Source organism: Oryzias latipes, chromosome 18 (genome assembly GCF_053564925.1).
Source record: "Oryzias latipes strain Hd-rR chromosome 18, Olatipes_Hd-rR_3.1".
NCBI classification, from domain to species: Eukaryota; Metazoa; Chordata; class Actinopteri; order Beloniformes; family Adrianichthyidae; genus Oryzias; species Oryzias latipes.
Window position 1 is genome coordinate 24,545,166 of NC_136254.1, and position 15,636 is coordinate 24,560,801.

Genomic DNA, 15,636 nt, shown 5'->3' on the forward strand with positions numbered 1-15,636 from the left:
GTCTGTTATGCTGTATTGAATGCAAACAATCACAATGGCTTTTATTGCTTTTTGTCACAAAACTGAATCTGACGCCAACAGTGACGACTTCCCAAGTCCTGTATACAGCAGAGCAGGCTAACTTGTGCAGGATGCTGGTGGAGCATGATCTTGTGAACAGCCGATAAGCAGAGAGTCCACTCTGGGGGTCAGCACAGCCATGCCAAATAGACAGATCTCTATTTAGATAGGAATGGTGGGCCAGCGTGATAAGAGGTGACAGGACTCTGTGATGTGATAATCAGTGATGGAGAACAAGCTGCAGATGCCACAGTCCTTAACCAGCAGGGGAATCAGAGATGAACTGGACAAGTCTGCCATTGAGATACTAATCTTTTGAGTAACTCCTTTAAAGTTACTCCCTTTAGTAGTTGTTCTTAAATATTATCTTTTGCACTTACTCTTAGAAAAGCCTGTTATAGCGTTTATTTTTAAAAGTATTGCTTTTTACTATCTACACTCACCATTGATGAAATGTAATTTACGTTTTTCCCCCATAGTTTAATTAATATAAATTATTTAATTCATGCATGTACTGGACTATAAATCATAACAGCCAAAAAATGCATAATAAAGAAAAAAAAATCAAATATAAGTCGCACTTTTGGGGGAAAGTTGTTTAACAAAATGTGGGACCAAGACTGGACATTTCATCTTGAAAAGCAAATTATATTAACCAAATAAATAACAGTAATGGATAATATTCACGCTTCTCCACCGCATTGATGATTATTTAGCTTATGAATACGTAGGAGGAATTGAATACGTGTCTAGCTTATTAACACAATATAGGAACAATTATTTAGATAACCATATCATTATGCAAACAAGTCAAACTCTTTATATAACTTTAAATCAATAAATCCGTTGAATTTTTCAATATTCGTCACTTTTGGAGAACTCTGCTGAGGCTGGCGCTTCTTCTGCATTGCTGCCAGTAGCAAATTCTGATACACACACACCTACAGCGCCCTCTAACGGTTCTTAATGGGAAAATAATGAAGATACGACCCTGTTTTTTTTTAATCGCATATAAGTTGCACCCCCAGCGAAACTATGTCAAACACAGCCACTTGAATTCTGAAGGATACAGTAAAAAAAATAAATAAAGAAATACCCTGAAGGTACAATTCTATTCAATAATGAAAACAATGAAGAACATGTCACTCTTTAAGATTCCCCCCAGCACAGTCTCCTCAACAATTTATAAACATTTATTAAATTTAGCCGTGGTTGATGAAACTGGGGATACAAGCAACTAGTGACTTTGCCTAGATGTGGTGTGAAAACATCCTTTTGTACCTAATTTCGCTCAAACCGCTCTATCAACAGGATTTTGATCCATTTAAATGCAAACAAGTGACCTGCAAAAAGGTAATGCAGACGTTTGTGTGTTTTTTGACTGAAAGACTTGCACGTTGCATTTATATCTTGTAGCAACAAAAGAGAACATTTTTATGAGTTTCTTTAGGGTTAAGTCACACATCTTTAAACATTTCATTAATATGACTTTTAATTCTTCACTCTAAGTTTTACCCCAATCTGCAATACAATAGAACAATTCCAAAAGCAATTTCTGATTTTACTAAATCCCAAAAAATCTGGCAGAAAATCTCAACTAACTATAAGCAACTAACCAGCTATGAGCAGGTTGTTATCAGTGTCTTGGCTGTGTGGTGTGATTACCTGTGATTACAGTAATTGTTGTGTGCTCTAAAACAGTGTTTTTCAACCAGTGTGCCGCGGCACACTAGTGTGCCGTGGGAGATGGTCAAGTGTGCCGTGGAGAATTGCCCTCATTCACTGATCTAAAAACATTTCCCATCAGGAAATCAGCTCTTTGTTCATCCAAACAGGTCCTGATAAAACACTGAGTAGTTAGGAATATAAACGATCATAAAATACTTTTTTCTTTGTGTTTATTTGATTCTATTAAAGACATTTTGATAAGAATGACGGTAACGCGAAATAGCTGCAGCTATAACTGTGTAAGGGAAAAGTCCCGCAGCTTTTACTGTCTCCACGACTCCACCAATCATTCTTGAAGGCTTAATCACATGTCATCAGTCTGACCAATAAGAAGTGGTTAAAGTCTCCACTTCCTTGTTCCAATTTAGCTCATAACTCAGTCAGTTCCGACAAAAACACCAGCTAAAGCTCGTCTTTAGCGGTGTAGCTTTCCACAGAATCCGGTATCAGACCGTGGAACAAGTGAACAAAACCATGAAGCTCAGAGATGCGAGTCTTTCTGCCGTTTTCTCGCAGTTTTCACACTACATCTCCCATGATGCATTGGCTTAAAGGGACAGCGTCTTGAAAACACAACGAACATACAGTTTGTATGTAACTTAACTTTTATTACATCTTTTAGAAAAACATCTGCAACTTCCTGCTTTTTCTGCCACAATTATCACAAAAATGCACGTCAGATTGCCGGGGGGGGGGGGGGGGGGGGGGGGGGCTGTAGATCAAAACAGACTATGAGTTTCTGCTTTTTTTTTTTTTTTTGGGATGCTGGTGTGCCGCGGGATTTTTGTCAAGGTTAAAGTGTGCCGTGGCTCAAAAAAGGTTGAAAAACACTGCTCTAAAAGATCATTCGTTTTTTTATTTATACCTTTATCATCTGAGAAGCTCAACACATTTTAAGCATTTCTCTAGGTAAATAATTGTTTCAGCAATAATAATCGTCTTTTTGCACCAATGCATCAAAGATTTGCTAGTCTGCAGGAAGAATTTTTAGAATCATCAAAGACATCCGAGTAAAACAAGGAAACTTACTCTGAAAAAAGCTTCTGGTAATTCCCATAATTTGTACGCATTTGCATTATGCATTGTTCTTCGAACAATTAGAATAGCCTGCTGAAACTGGATTAGAACAAGGGTTTGAGGGAGAGATTAGGTGTTCATTCATTCAAACAAATAAAAACAAGGAAAAATTATTTAGACAAATGACATATATAGGCTATATCTCCTCAAAACAAAAAACATCTGCTCCTGATTTACCACAATTTGAATACAGAAATACTCAGAAATGCCGTTTTAATCTTAAATTCTAATATATCCTGTACTATGAAGAAAATGCTACAAGAATATATTAAAAAAACACAAAAAATACGCTTTTCATTGGAGAGGTTAAAGCGTATGTAAATGGAAATTACCCCCCCCCCCCCCAAATCCAAACACTTACACTGCGAGTTTATGAGCATAGTGTGTAAAATACATAACTAATAAAAAGGCTTTTCAAATGAGACAAAATGAAAAGGGGGCTATTTTTTTATAGAGGTGTGCGCCTGCGCCGGATTTTTTTTTTTCTTTCCGCCTGCGCCGGAATGTTTTTGGCGGGCTCATCCTCCTGTTTCCATTAGGAAGCGGCGGCGTCTCATGTAGCTGCTGCTTTCCAATCATCCTCAGCCTGGTACCGCTGCTTTGGCCCTTCAGCCACTGCGGGCTAACAGCTTTGGGAGCTAAAACGTTTTGCAGGAATCTTTACTTCAGCACACAATTTTGGCAGCAAGTAAATCAGTTTCTCGTTAACTTCAGTTTCCCATTTTTGTCAAGAAAAGCGAAGATGAGGTAAGAGCTTCCGGTAGCCATTTCGCTAGCGTACATCGGTATAGATTAAAAACATATAAATATTTCAGACGAATTCCAGTGTCTTGTAGTCCAAAAAGCAAAACCGTTTAGATGTGAAGATGATTATTTTCCGAACAAAAACGGTCCAGTGAGGAGAACATCTCGCTGCCCCTGTCTTTTCGTCCAAATGTTTGCACGTCGAAGGCTAGTAGTAGTACTAGCATGATTTTGGGCCGCTGAGGGTATTTGTAACAGACAATAAAAAAACACTTATTTTTCATGACAATAAATGGCCAACAATTATGCGTCACATGATTTCAGTTACTCTGCCACTGGCCTGGCTCGTTCAGGACGTCGTTTACTACACTTTCTAACCAGTATGAGCATTTTCTGTTACCGTGTATGAAACGTGCTGTATAAATAAAGGTTGATTTGAACCAAACCGTTAGCATAACACAGATTTAGCCAACCGTAATCGAAACAACTCACGTTTGAGGGTTTATGTCCGATTATATTGATATTAACATGGCTAAACCCCTTAATATTTTAAAGTAAAAACAACAAACAACCATCTTGCAATTCAAACAAAAGGCACATGTGAAAGAAAACCGATTAGCTATCAAGAAATGAATCACAGATATATTATTCATGAGTGCTGACCGAGACTTTTAAAAATTACTCTAGACTAGTCTTGGTGGGAGACTAAAATTTTTAATGTTATTTATTTTCCTGTTGAAGGGTTAACTTATCATTATAGGTTAAATAAAAACTCTGCGGACTTTATTATGCAATACGGAGTTAACTGAATTGAATACACCGCGATATACATTTGTTTACACCCTTGATGTTTAAAGCTGATCATAATTATGGCTTGCTATATTATGATTTTATCATTTTGTGTTCTGCAATATATTTGTCAACAAAAAGGTAAAAATACTTTGGACTGAAATGTGGACAAAAAAAAAAACGTTTTTGGAAGATGATATAGTTGATGTAGTTCATCATCGTATGACTGCTCATTATAAACATTTTCTCATGTCTTTAAGTTGAAACAACAGCAATAAAAAAAAACACCTAAAGTAAATATTTTCACAGTAATTCTTCAAATTTATCTTCACATTTCTTCTTTAAATTAAATGTTAAAACTTTGTTGCTAAGCAGTGCTCTTACCGTACAAAGACAATTGTGTTCAAACTGGCATTTAGCTTAGAAATGAAATCCACAATGTTCATATTGTAAAAGTCTGATTGAAAATAAGCATTTTAAGTATAAAAAATGTTAAGTGGCAAAACAAGGATGGATATTGGTTTGTTGGGGTTTTGCTCTAATATTGAAAAATAAATTGATTTGTATGTTTACCAATGTATCATCAAGTGCTGCTAACTTTTATGGGTCTTGCTTTCCTAGGCGTGACAAGGACCGCTATCGGGAAAGGGATGACCGGCATCGAGACAGGGACAGGGAGCGGGAGCGTGACAGGGACATGAATTCTCCGAGAGTGGCGAGCGGCCCACCTGTCGCAAGTTTTGAATATTTTAAGCAATCTCCCATTCAGCAGCAGATAAACCCTTTTACCAACCTGCCTCACACGCCACGCTACTATGAGATCCTGAAGAAGCGCCTGCAGCTGCCGGTCTGGGAGTACAGGGAGAGGTTCACCGAGATCCTGATGCGGAACCAGTCTTTTGTGCTCGTGGGTGAGACGGGCTCTGGGAAGACAACACAGGTAATATTGTTGTTTTTTTTTTTTTTTCCTTTTTCATATTTATCGTAGAATTTCTTGATGCATTTGCAAGATGTCTTGCAATAATTTTAAAGTAGAATAGTCAATAGAAGCATGCTTCTGTAAAGACCAAGTCCCATCGTCTCTGTTGGGATGGAGCAACCACACCCCCCCTTCCTCTCCCCGCTGCTGACACATTTTTTCAAGTGCACAGACAGAGAAAAATACAAACGCTAATTTAGATTATTTCAGATTTATATTCTGAAACTATAGGAAGTTTATTTTTGGAAAACTACCCGATTCTGTTCACCACATCCGTCTGTTTTGACGCGTCACGTGACTTTAAGCAGCTGCTCAGGCAGACAAGTTAGTAGTTCAACACTTAAAAGCTAACAAAAACCAAACAATGAAACGCATTTGGAAAATTTCTTTGGGGAGAAAAGAGTCAGTGAGGAAACTGAAGAAGAGTCTTTGGCTGCAAAGAAAAATAAAGCTGCTATTTACAGACACAACCTCCAAATACAGATTTAATGAGACAGTTGTTCCCATCCCACTTACCAGAAGCTGCTCGCTTTGACCTTCGAATGTTTCACATATGCAGACAATGAAGATCCAGACACTATGGATTCATGTTTATTGTTCTAATGTACCGGTAAACTTAGGTCAGATACAGCTGAAGGCAGCGTCCAATTGTGAACATCCGCTTAGACGTTAAAGGGAAAATCTTTATCACAAAGTTTAAGTTTAAACAGCTGCGAACATTTTCAACTTAATTCAATCAAATAAAGTCGCTGATTTGTGAAAACTGGCAAAAAGGACATTTATGAATATTCCAACAGCAAAGGTAATTTAAGCAGGTATTAGGCCTGCACAATATATCATTATTGCAAAATCGCAATTTATCATTTATCATTATCGCAATTTATCATTATTGCAACATCAAGCTGTGCAATATGCATATCGCAAAAGACAGCAAATTTGCAATAAATGATTACCTTAGATGTGGCCAAACAATCTTATGGTAGCTTGAAGTGTTTAATGGATTGAAAGAATCCCTTTCTGCATTTAACCAATCAGATGGACCCCTTCACGTTGTTAACTAATCGGATGGCGCCCTATTATGTTGTATGTTCGCCTCGACCGTCAACAAATTGAGAAGTTCATGATATGGCGAAGATTTTGGATCAAACCCAAGACTAAATGCTTTGCAAAAAGAAATAAATTACAATAAAGCATTTCCTCGTGCTGGTTTTAAAAATTCTTATTTATTTTGCAATGTTTTCATTAGAAAAATGGTTTTAAGTTAATATTCTGATATTTTTTTCAACAGCTTCCAAACCATGTGACATTAGAATTCAAAATATATTCCGAAAAGTGTCACTGGCATCCCAACATCAGACATGGCACTTTGTTTTGCACTTATAGACGATGAACATTTTATATTAAGTTTTATAATAAAATCCCACAGGTTCCCCAGAATTCATATGTGAACTCTGACATTTTAATATAAAAATTCATATAAAATATTCATCATGTATGATTGCAAAACAAAGTGGTGTGATGTTGGGATGTCGGTGCCACAATTCAACATACCTTTAATTTCCTTGGGTCACATGGTTTGGGAGCTATTGAAAAAAATGTCCAGAATTCATACATTAACTTCAAACCATTTTTCTTCTTTAAAAAAAAAAGCAAAATAAATTTGATCTTTTTAACATAACTTGAGGAAATGTTTCATTATAATTTATCGCTTTCTGCAAAGCATGTAGTCTTGTGTTTGATCTAAAATCTTTGCTGTATCCTGCGCTTCTTAATTTGTTGACGGTCCCTAAAAAGATTCACCGCGGTCTGAAAGATGATCGGATAATCTGATACTGGGTTTAGTTCTGTGCTATAAAAAACTATAATACTTGTTTTAATAGAATTTTTACTAATCAGAAACAACTTCTACAAATCAACAACTTTGTTTCATTGAATCTTTGTCATCTGTATAAAAATGTAAAAACATAACTAATATTTTCAGATTTAAAATTTTTATTTTTTTTTTTAATTTCTTGTTGTAGCATTTTAATTAGAAAAGTACATTTTCCAGAAACTGGAAGCTTAAAAATATTAAACGTAAACTTTGGCCCCGTTTAGACCGTTCCGTTAAAAAAATGCCTGACATTAAACTGATCCGCGGCCGGAAAAAGGCTGGAGACCTCTGATGAAGAACATGCTCTCAAAGGAGCAACATTCAACTTTTACTTTGTTCAAAAGTGTATTTGCTGTAAGTGCAAAGAACTTTATATTTCTTTTGAACCTTTGGGTAAAATAAGCTGTAATTTCTTTTTCTTTTTTTACATTTAGTAAAAAATAAAATAAAAAGTCCCCAAAAGAGCCCTCCGGAGCTGTGTCTTTGTTTTTTGCACTCTTCCACAGAATCTGTCTGATGAAACCATACCTCATAATTAATTAGTTTAGCCTGTTCAGATCAATAGCTGTCATAACATAATAAACCCCCCCTTTTTTTATTTTTCAGTCTATTATTTTAGTCTACAAGAATGTTTTCATTCTGAACCTGAGACTGAAACCTCTTTGGAATCAGATTGAATGCATCTTAAAATTGTTCTTCTACTTGTCTAAATCAGTTGTTTGGTATTTTTAAAGTTTTTTTTTTTTAATTCCTGCATCTTTTCCCAACCTGTCGCTTTCTTTGATATCATTTAAGGTGATATTTGATAAACTTTAACTGCAATAATAATGAATATGAAATTTGGAACTTCAAATTTGAAAAACTAAATATAACTCCTTTTATAAAAGCATTTCTGCTTATTAGTAAACTTAAAAAAACAACAACTGACATTTCAAAAGAAAAATGAAAACTGAACAAACATTTCCATAAATTGTGTTCTAATCAGTCATTGGTTCCCAGTCGTTCAGCTGCCTTTAAGCAGTGCATCAGCATTACCCATATCTTGCATCAGGTCTTAATGGATTAAGATAATGTTGTAACGTTCTTTTGCATCAGTTACTTAAGCTAATCTATCTAATGACTGCTCCGCATTTGTGTGATTTATTACTTTATTTGGTTTTGTGAATTAAAAGGAAAAAAAAACACTTAACTCTAAGTAAATCTCTTTTTTTTCTTTTTTTTCTTGCAGATCCCTCAGTGGTGTGTCGACATGGTGCGGTCACTCCAAGGACCAAAAAGAGCCGTGGCGTGCACCCAGCCCAGGAGGGTGGCGGCCATGAGCGTGGCTCAGAGGGTTGCAGATGAGATGGATGTCATGTTGGGTCAAGAGGTGGGCTACTCCATCAGATTTGAGGACTGCAGCTCTGCCAAGACTGTGCTCAAGTAAGAGAACGCTTCCAAAATCAAAATGTATTCTTGTATTGAAACATTTTAACCCTCTTTTGTTATTTTGGGAACATATTCAAACATCTGCTTCCTTTTAGCCCGTTTTGGGTGAATTTTTAGAACAAATAGAAGTAGAATTCTCCCCAATAATTCAGATGAGCGTGATGTCAAAACCTCCGTGTTCTGCATAATCAAAGCTGGCTGCATCTGTTTTGTTCATCCAGGTACATGACAGATGGAATGCTGCTGCGGGAGGCTATGAATGATCCCCTGCTGGAGCGCTATGGTGTCATCATTTTGGATGAGGCCCACGAACGCACATTAGCAACAGACATCCTCATGGGCGTCCTCAAAGAAATAGTCCGCCAGAGGACCGACCTAAAGGTAGAAAGCAACTGAGTTTATTCCCAATCTCCTTTTTTTTGTTTCCATAATTTTAGTATCGATCCTTTCAACCACATATAGATATGTGGATTTATTTTACAAGAATTTCTTTATTTATGGAAAGCGTGAGTTACCGTCTCTCCTGTCTTTTTCTTTTTCTTTCACAGCCTTTGACAGTTCAGGGTTTGTGTAAATCTATATTCACACCGCCCTCGGCAATGCGCGTTCAAGTCTGTGTTTTAGGATTCTACGTTTAAAAACCTCTGGCTTTTAGGCATAGCCAGGGCTCCAGACTGCGAGCAATTGGCATTTTGCGACCAAAATTTGAGAGTGTGCGACTGAATTTTACATCCAGTCGCACATGCGCGACCAGTGGATTTGCCTCCCCCACCCTTCGTATTTTTTATACATTAAACGTGGAAAGGGCACGTCAATGATCAATGAAATAATCAATGAGACGCGAGCGCACACGCACGCAGGCAGACACACACACTCGCGCACATACTCATGAAACGCGAGCACGTACACTCTTGCGTGATGCCCGTCTGTGAGGCGGCCACTGCGTGTGAAAAGAATAGGGAAAGCCACTGTGAGTGGCTAAAATGCGTGTAGGGGGAGGGGCCTAGAGATAATCGAGTGAGCGTAAACATCTGTGGGAAGGAAACGGAGACAAATCATCACAACCTGATATGTGCGTCTGAACTATGGGTAAGCGAACTATTGATTCGTTCTTCCGACCTGCGGCTAGTGTACCAGTGCCAGAGTGTACAGCAGGGGTCTCAAACTCGCGGCTCGCAGGCTATTTGCGGCCCCCAAGATGATATTTTGCGGTCCCCGCCTTAATATGAAGGTTTAATGTTACTGCAGCCCGCCAGTTTGTCTGAATGACACTTTTACATTGTCGTGCGCGGAGCTGACCAACCAATCACAGTGGGGTAAATGACTCTTGGGGGGGCGTGACAATGACAGGGTTTGAAAGCAGGACACCTGACAGCCCCCTCCCCAGACCACATTAAGGAGTTCCTTACTTTCCTTTAGAACGTATTTATTCGCTCGTAATTTTCTAAATACATGCAGTCCGTGCTGAACTTTTCTCTGGGTCACACAGACCCGGAGGAAGGTTTAGGTTTTGGTTACGGTTACGGCAGCACACCGCTCCCGCGGGAGTCGGGTCAGCTGAGGAGAATAAATGTCCCACACCTACATGCGTGACAGCTAACGGGGCTTGAACTTTAAACACGCTCGAGCAAAAATAACATTAGTTTTAGACTCACTGAAAATACGTGGGGAAAATGCAACGATAGACGTGTTTGAGATGAACCAGCACCTCGCCTGGATCATTGGGGAGACCAGACGGGGGGGCTGTGAGATGAAAGCGAATCTGCAGCAAGACTGAAAGAGAACAGGAAATTGGAGTTGTCCTTAACATTCAATTTAGTTTTAATATTCTTCTCCCCCTTAGTATGATCTGTGTTATTATATATTTTATGATTATTTTAATGTTTTGTGATGGATGTAGCCTTTTTTAATGAATTGGTATTTTAAATTATTTTAATTAATCACTCTACTACAAAAACAATGAGGACACATGTCCCATAATGCATTGTTTTGTGGTCTGTAGGGCAGCTTTCAGTCAGTTCAGTTTCCAGCTGTGTCCGGGTAGATTTGCCCCTTGCTCCCACCCCTTTCTCGCGATATTTTTGTGATGATTGACAGTTGATGTTGGAGCAAAAACAAAAATATATGTCACACACCAGGTGATCTGCGCAGCGTTGAGTTCACCTGGGTGATCTCAAACACGGTTATTGTGCATCTTGGCTGCACTTATTTGGTGTCACAAAGATAAATTTCCATCAGTTTTCTTTACTTATTTGTACTGTCATGACAGCGATGGTGCTGTCAGTTTACCTTCTTGTTGCATCTTCAAAAGTGTAGAATAAAATGTGACACTGAATTTGAAACAGCACATTGTAATTTCTGCATCTATTATTAAAGTATTTATTAGTAATACAGTGGAAATTAGTAGATTTGGTTAGCATGTTGATTTACGGTATGCGCCCCTAAATTTTCTGGTTGTGCCCCTAAAATTTTCAGTTAGGGGCCACTGTGCTCCTACTGAAAAAAGTTAGTCTGGAGCCCTGATAGCTGCGCAGGTTTTTACAACCATTCTCGGGCTCTATGTACAAAATGCATGGCCATGGAATGTGCACTGCAAGTTAACAGCTCAAACTTTGACCAATCAGGGATTCAGATTCGGTTGCGACTTATCGATTTGGTTTATCTGGTGACGAGGCTGACGGCGTCTGCGTTTGTTTTTCCAAAGAAGACATACCGAGGCCACTTGGCAAGCCATAAACCGAACAGTTTCATGCCCCAATTGCAAGATATGCGCCTCTTCGACATTTTGCACCAAGCCTCTTCTAACTGTAGGTGGCAGACAGGCTCTAGTAAACAGTAGAAAAAGAAGACAAAGCCCCTCCCTGCTTGTCGAATGTAAACACCGCAGGCTAAATACGCAGTCAAGAAGGCACGTCCAATGCTCGTGTTTGCGTAGCTTAACAGTTTCAAAAAGAGATAAAAGCTGTGCAGTGTCAGACAACGTTGGTTGTAGACACCAGAAGGAGAAAGCAAATGCTGGTTTGGATGGGGTGATCATGGAGGAAGGCAGAAGTTTTATAGACTGTAGTGTGCCAGCCAGATATGGTTTTCATTCAGCAGATGGATAATGACTAGTTGTTTGTCAGTGTGGATTCAGAGGTTAGATTGTTGTTTGCGGTCTGTTGGATGAGGTCTAGGTTATTAGAAATGATCATCCACCCACGCTCTCTCTGCTGTCTCCTTCATCCCTATCACTTACTGAATTTGAAAGTTTAATTTGCCTTGATTAAGAGCAATTATGATGTTTCACAGAGCGTAAAGTGAAATGCAGAGACGCTGGCCCTTGAAAATGTTAGAGATTGAAAACGTGTTTCCCATCAGAATCCTCATGCTCGTTCTCTATTGGCTCTAAGGTATAACATTGTGTAGGAACTGCTGTGAGACTAATACAAAAAACATTTACAGTTTAAACCAAAGAGCCAACAAACTCCTAACTTCATATCTAAATAGTAGACCTTTTGATGAAAACTGTTTTTTTTAGGCGTTTTTAACATCTTCTTGTGGGATTTTCTGAGGATGGAGGACAGACGAAAAGAAAACTAAGCTAAAATTGCATTTTTGAGTATTTTTAAAATTCGAATTGTAGTGAATCAGGAGCCGACCAAAAATGCCATTTAAACAAACGTATTTGTGACATGGAAAATATGCTGGGTGGGGCACAAGCTCCTTAAGCTTCTCTACATTTTTGCTGCACTGCTATTGTTAAGTTGAGGGCGTGAGGAGCTGTAAGCTAGTGGTAGAATGTGTCAACATTCAGCCACGGGGAGGGGAAGGGGGGGATCAGGGTTGCGCCAAGCAAACGTTCCCACCCACAACTCAAGGGGCAGATTTCTAGTGAAGTACTGCAGAAAATGTCCTAGAAAACAAGATGGGTTTTGATTTTGACTAAACAAAACGGCACAATCACAATTGAAAGACCACTGGGAAAGTTTTTGCAATAGATCAAAAAATGATCTTTTACTAAATTCCACTCTGGCTTACTTTTTTTTGGCTGTGTTTTCATTATTCCTTATAGAATATGACATCAAGTTCAATACATTATTATTAACTAAATTTAGAAGTACAGCCGTACTTTCTAGTCCATACCACATTCCCTGGTTTGTTGTAAAACGTGCACCGCTCTAACTTGTCCCTGTTTCTATGGTCAGGTCATCGTCATGAGCGCAACACTTGATGCAGGCAAGTTTCAAGTGTACTTTGACAACTGCCCACTGTTGACCATCCCTGGACGCACGCACCCCGTGGAGATTTTCTACACGCCAGAACCAGAGCGAGACTACCTGGAGGCGGCCATCCGCACAGTGATCCAGCTCCACATGTGTGAGGAGGAGGAGGGTGACGTTCTGCTTTTCCTCACTGGACAAGAGGTACAACTTCAACTCAATTTTTTATTGAGTTAAGTTAACAGTTCAGTTTGTTTTAAAAGATGTCTTTTTTTCTATATGTTATTTATAAATAAATCCCTTAACCATAACCTCTTAAAACCCGAGCTCTTGTTTATTAGGCCTTTTCTTTTATTCATAGTCACAGATAATCAGAGTTAACCACAGTGGTAGTAAAACAACAATGCGGTGTCCTTGTATGAGGACGCTAGGCCTGAAGAGGTTAAAGTAAAAAAAAAATATTCAGTTTTGTTTTAAAAAAATAAATAAAAAAGATGGTTAACCATTTTTGGACGATTTTCTTGTTTATAGACTCATTCTGATCATCTTTTGGTCTATTCTAAAAGGGTTCTCAGTTGTCTGTTAGTTACGATTTAGCCAAAATAGTAATAGTTTTTTTTTTAGACAAATATATTGCCAGAGCGGCAGTAGTTCATTAGAAATTCACCTCTGTGTTCTGGGTAGGACCGTTAGCATGGAGCTGCTACTACCCCCCCGGTTTAGTAACAGGGAGCCCAGCATATTTTCTAGTTCACAAATATGCTCTTTTTCAAACTGCATTTTTTTCCCTCTGCTCTTGATTCACAATGATTTGAAGAATTTTTAGAAATGCAATTTTGAGCTTAATTCTCAGTTATATTTGTCCTCCATCATCAGAAAAATGCCATAAGAACATGTTAAAAACATCAGTGGTCCTAGACACTGTTGCCGTTTAAAGCAGGAAGCGTCTTATATAATCACTCTTAACTTGACCGCACACACATGCAAATCTCACAAATAAAGAACCCCAAACTGCTAGATGTTAATGTTGAACATTAACTGTGTTTGCTTGGAAACCATCAGCATGTGTGACCCAGATTCTGGCCTTGCCACAAATCTCTGAAATTAAGTCATTTATTATTATTATGTTTTTTTCCTTCCTCACTGCAAATGTTGTTCACTGATGTGTAATGGAGGGCAGGGTCTGTGCCCAAAGTGATGAATTTGCTCACAGCTGGGTGGGCACAGACGCATAGAAAAACGCCAACAAACGTCTCAATCTCCTGATCAGTAGACGGGATAAGCCTGTTGGATCCAGCGCCGCATTCGCTGGCACGATTAGTCTCTCGGCGCTTTGTGGAAAGGGGGTTTTTGGAGATCATTTGATCACGCGCGGGCGGCTGTAAAGGAAATGGAGGGAAGAGGGCGCTTACTTTGACTTGGCTTCATGCAAACAAAGAATTGTTGTGGCTTCGGTAATCACAATTATGGCTGGGTGTTTGTCAAGAGTAATTACGCTGTTATTTGACACTAACTTGACTGTTGCCGAACACCTATGTCAGTTTTCATTTGTCAAATCGGGATCGATATCGGGCTTGTTACAAGCGTGATAAAGTCATTGGGGAGCACGGTGTTTGAAGTGGTTTCCTTTGAGGACCGGCAATTGATTTTAGATTAAGTAGTATTCCAGCCGCTCGAAAGGCCAGAAAAATTAATAGTCTCTCATATGACTGACTAAAAAGCCGAGGATATTTGTGGGCAGTGCAAAAGAGATTTTCATTTTCTCTCTTTTTTTTTTTTTTTCTTTTTTTTTTTGTTGCTGCTAGATGTAATTTGTTGATTTATATTCCGACCCGCATCCAGTGTCAGACTACAGCATTACTGTGTGCATTCCCACGGTGAGTTCATTATCACCTTCTCCTAATTGGGTTAAAGGAGCTAATGTGTTGTAGGTCTGGCAGAGAAGTTTGTTCAAAGGGTGCAGAAGCATGCCCCCTCAAGCAATTCTTAACCTCTTCGGTCTCGCAGCAACTTTGATGTAAAGTTATGAGTTAGAAGCACCAAAAATAAATAAATAAATAAAGCCAGAGATTCTTTTTATCTGTCTAATTTATATCAGAGGAGAGCAAACAGCTGTTTTTTCTTCTTTTTTTTTCTTTATTTTTTATGAGATCTCGTTTCCACAAACAAATAGAACTGAAGCACCAGCTACAAACAAGAAAGTCAAAAATGATCACAGCTGTAGAGCAAAGATAAGTTCTAATATTTAAGCTTCCCCCTCAGCAGCGAACATCAAAAAACAGGGAATTGGAGGTGTTGGCGCGTGTGTGTGTGCGTGTGTGTGTGTGTGTAGGGGGGGGTTTGCCAGTCAGTTGAGAGCGGCGCCTGAATGTGTCGGTTATTAGCTTGGCTGTAGATTCTTGCTTCTGGGGTCACAGGCAGAGCTGGTGGACAGGTTCCCAGCACCGGACAAATATGCACGTGCTTTGTCTTTATCTCCCCGAGGGACAGACAGCCAGCTTGCTCCCAGCGCTTTGGCAAAGTGCCCCCCCCCCCACCCCCCCATACACACACTTGTTTTATTTTTTTTATTTTTCTCCTGGTTTGTTTGTGTCTTTGTGGCAGCTGCTGCATCCAGAAGCTTGATAGACTATTAATACTGTGGCTAATTTTACCGATCCATTCAGATTTACTGTTTTCCACTTGTCAGTGTGTTGATTAAGAGGCACATGGCCATCAGCGGAGCTTGACTTAATGTGATGAACAGGAGAACAAAG

General features: G+C 38.9%; 1 protein-coding gene across 1 annotated transcript in view; it reads left to right on the forward strand.

Moving 5' to 3' along the window:
* The first annotated feature begins 3,344 nt into the window (after nt 1–3,344).
* The window catches only part of dhx15 (DEAH (Asp-Glu-Ala-His) box helicase 15), a 34,656-nt gene continuing 22,364 nt past the window's right edge, over nt 3,345–15,636 (forward strand). The window contains exons 1-5 of the mRNA XM_004079670.5: nt 3,345–3,612; nt 5,020–5,338; nt 8,479–8,672; nt 8,900–9,059; nt 12,866–13,084. Coding sequence (XP_004079718.1) covers nt 3,608–3,612; nt 5,020–5,338; nt 8,479–8,672; nt 8,900–9,059; nt 12,866–13,084 — 897 coding nt within the window. The 5' untranslated portion in view covers nt 3,345–3,607. The remainder of the gene's footprint in view (nt 3,613–5,019; nt 5,339–8,478; nt 8,673–8,899; nt 9,060–12,865; nt 13,085–15,636) is intronic.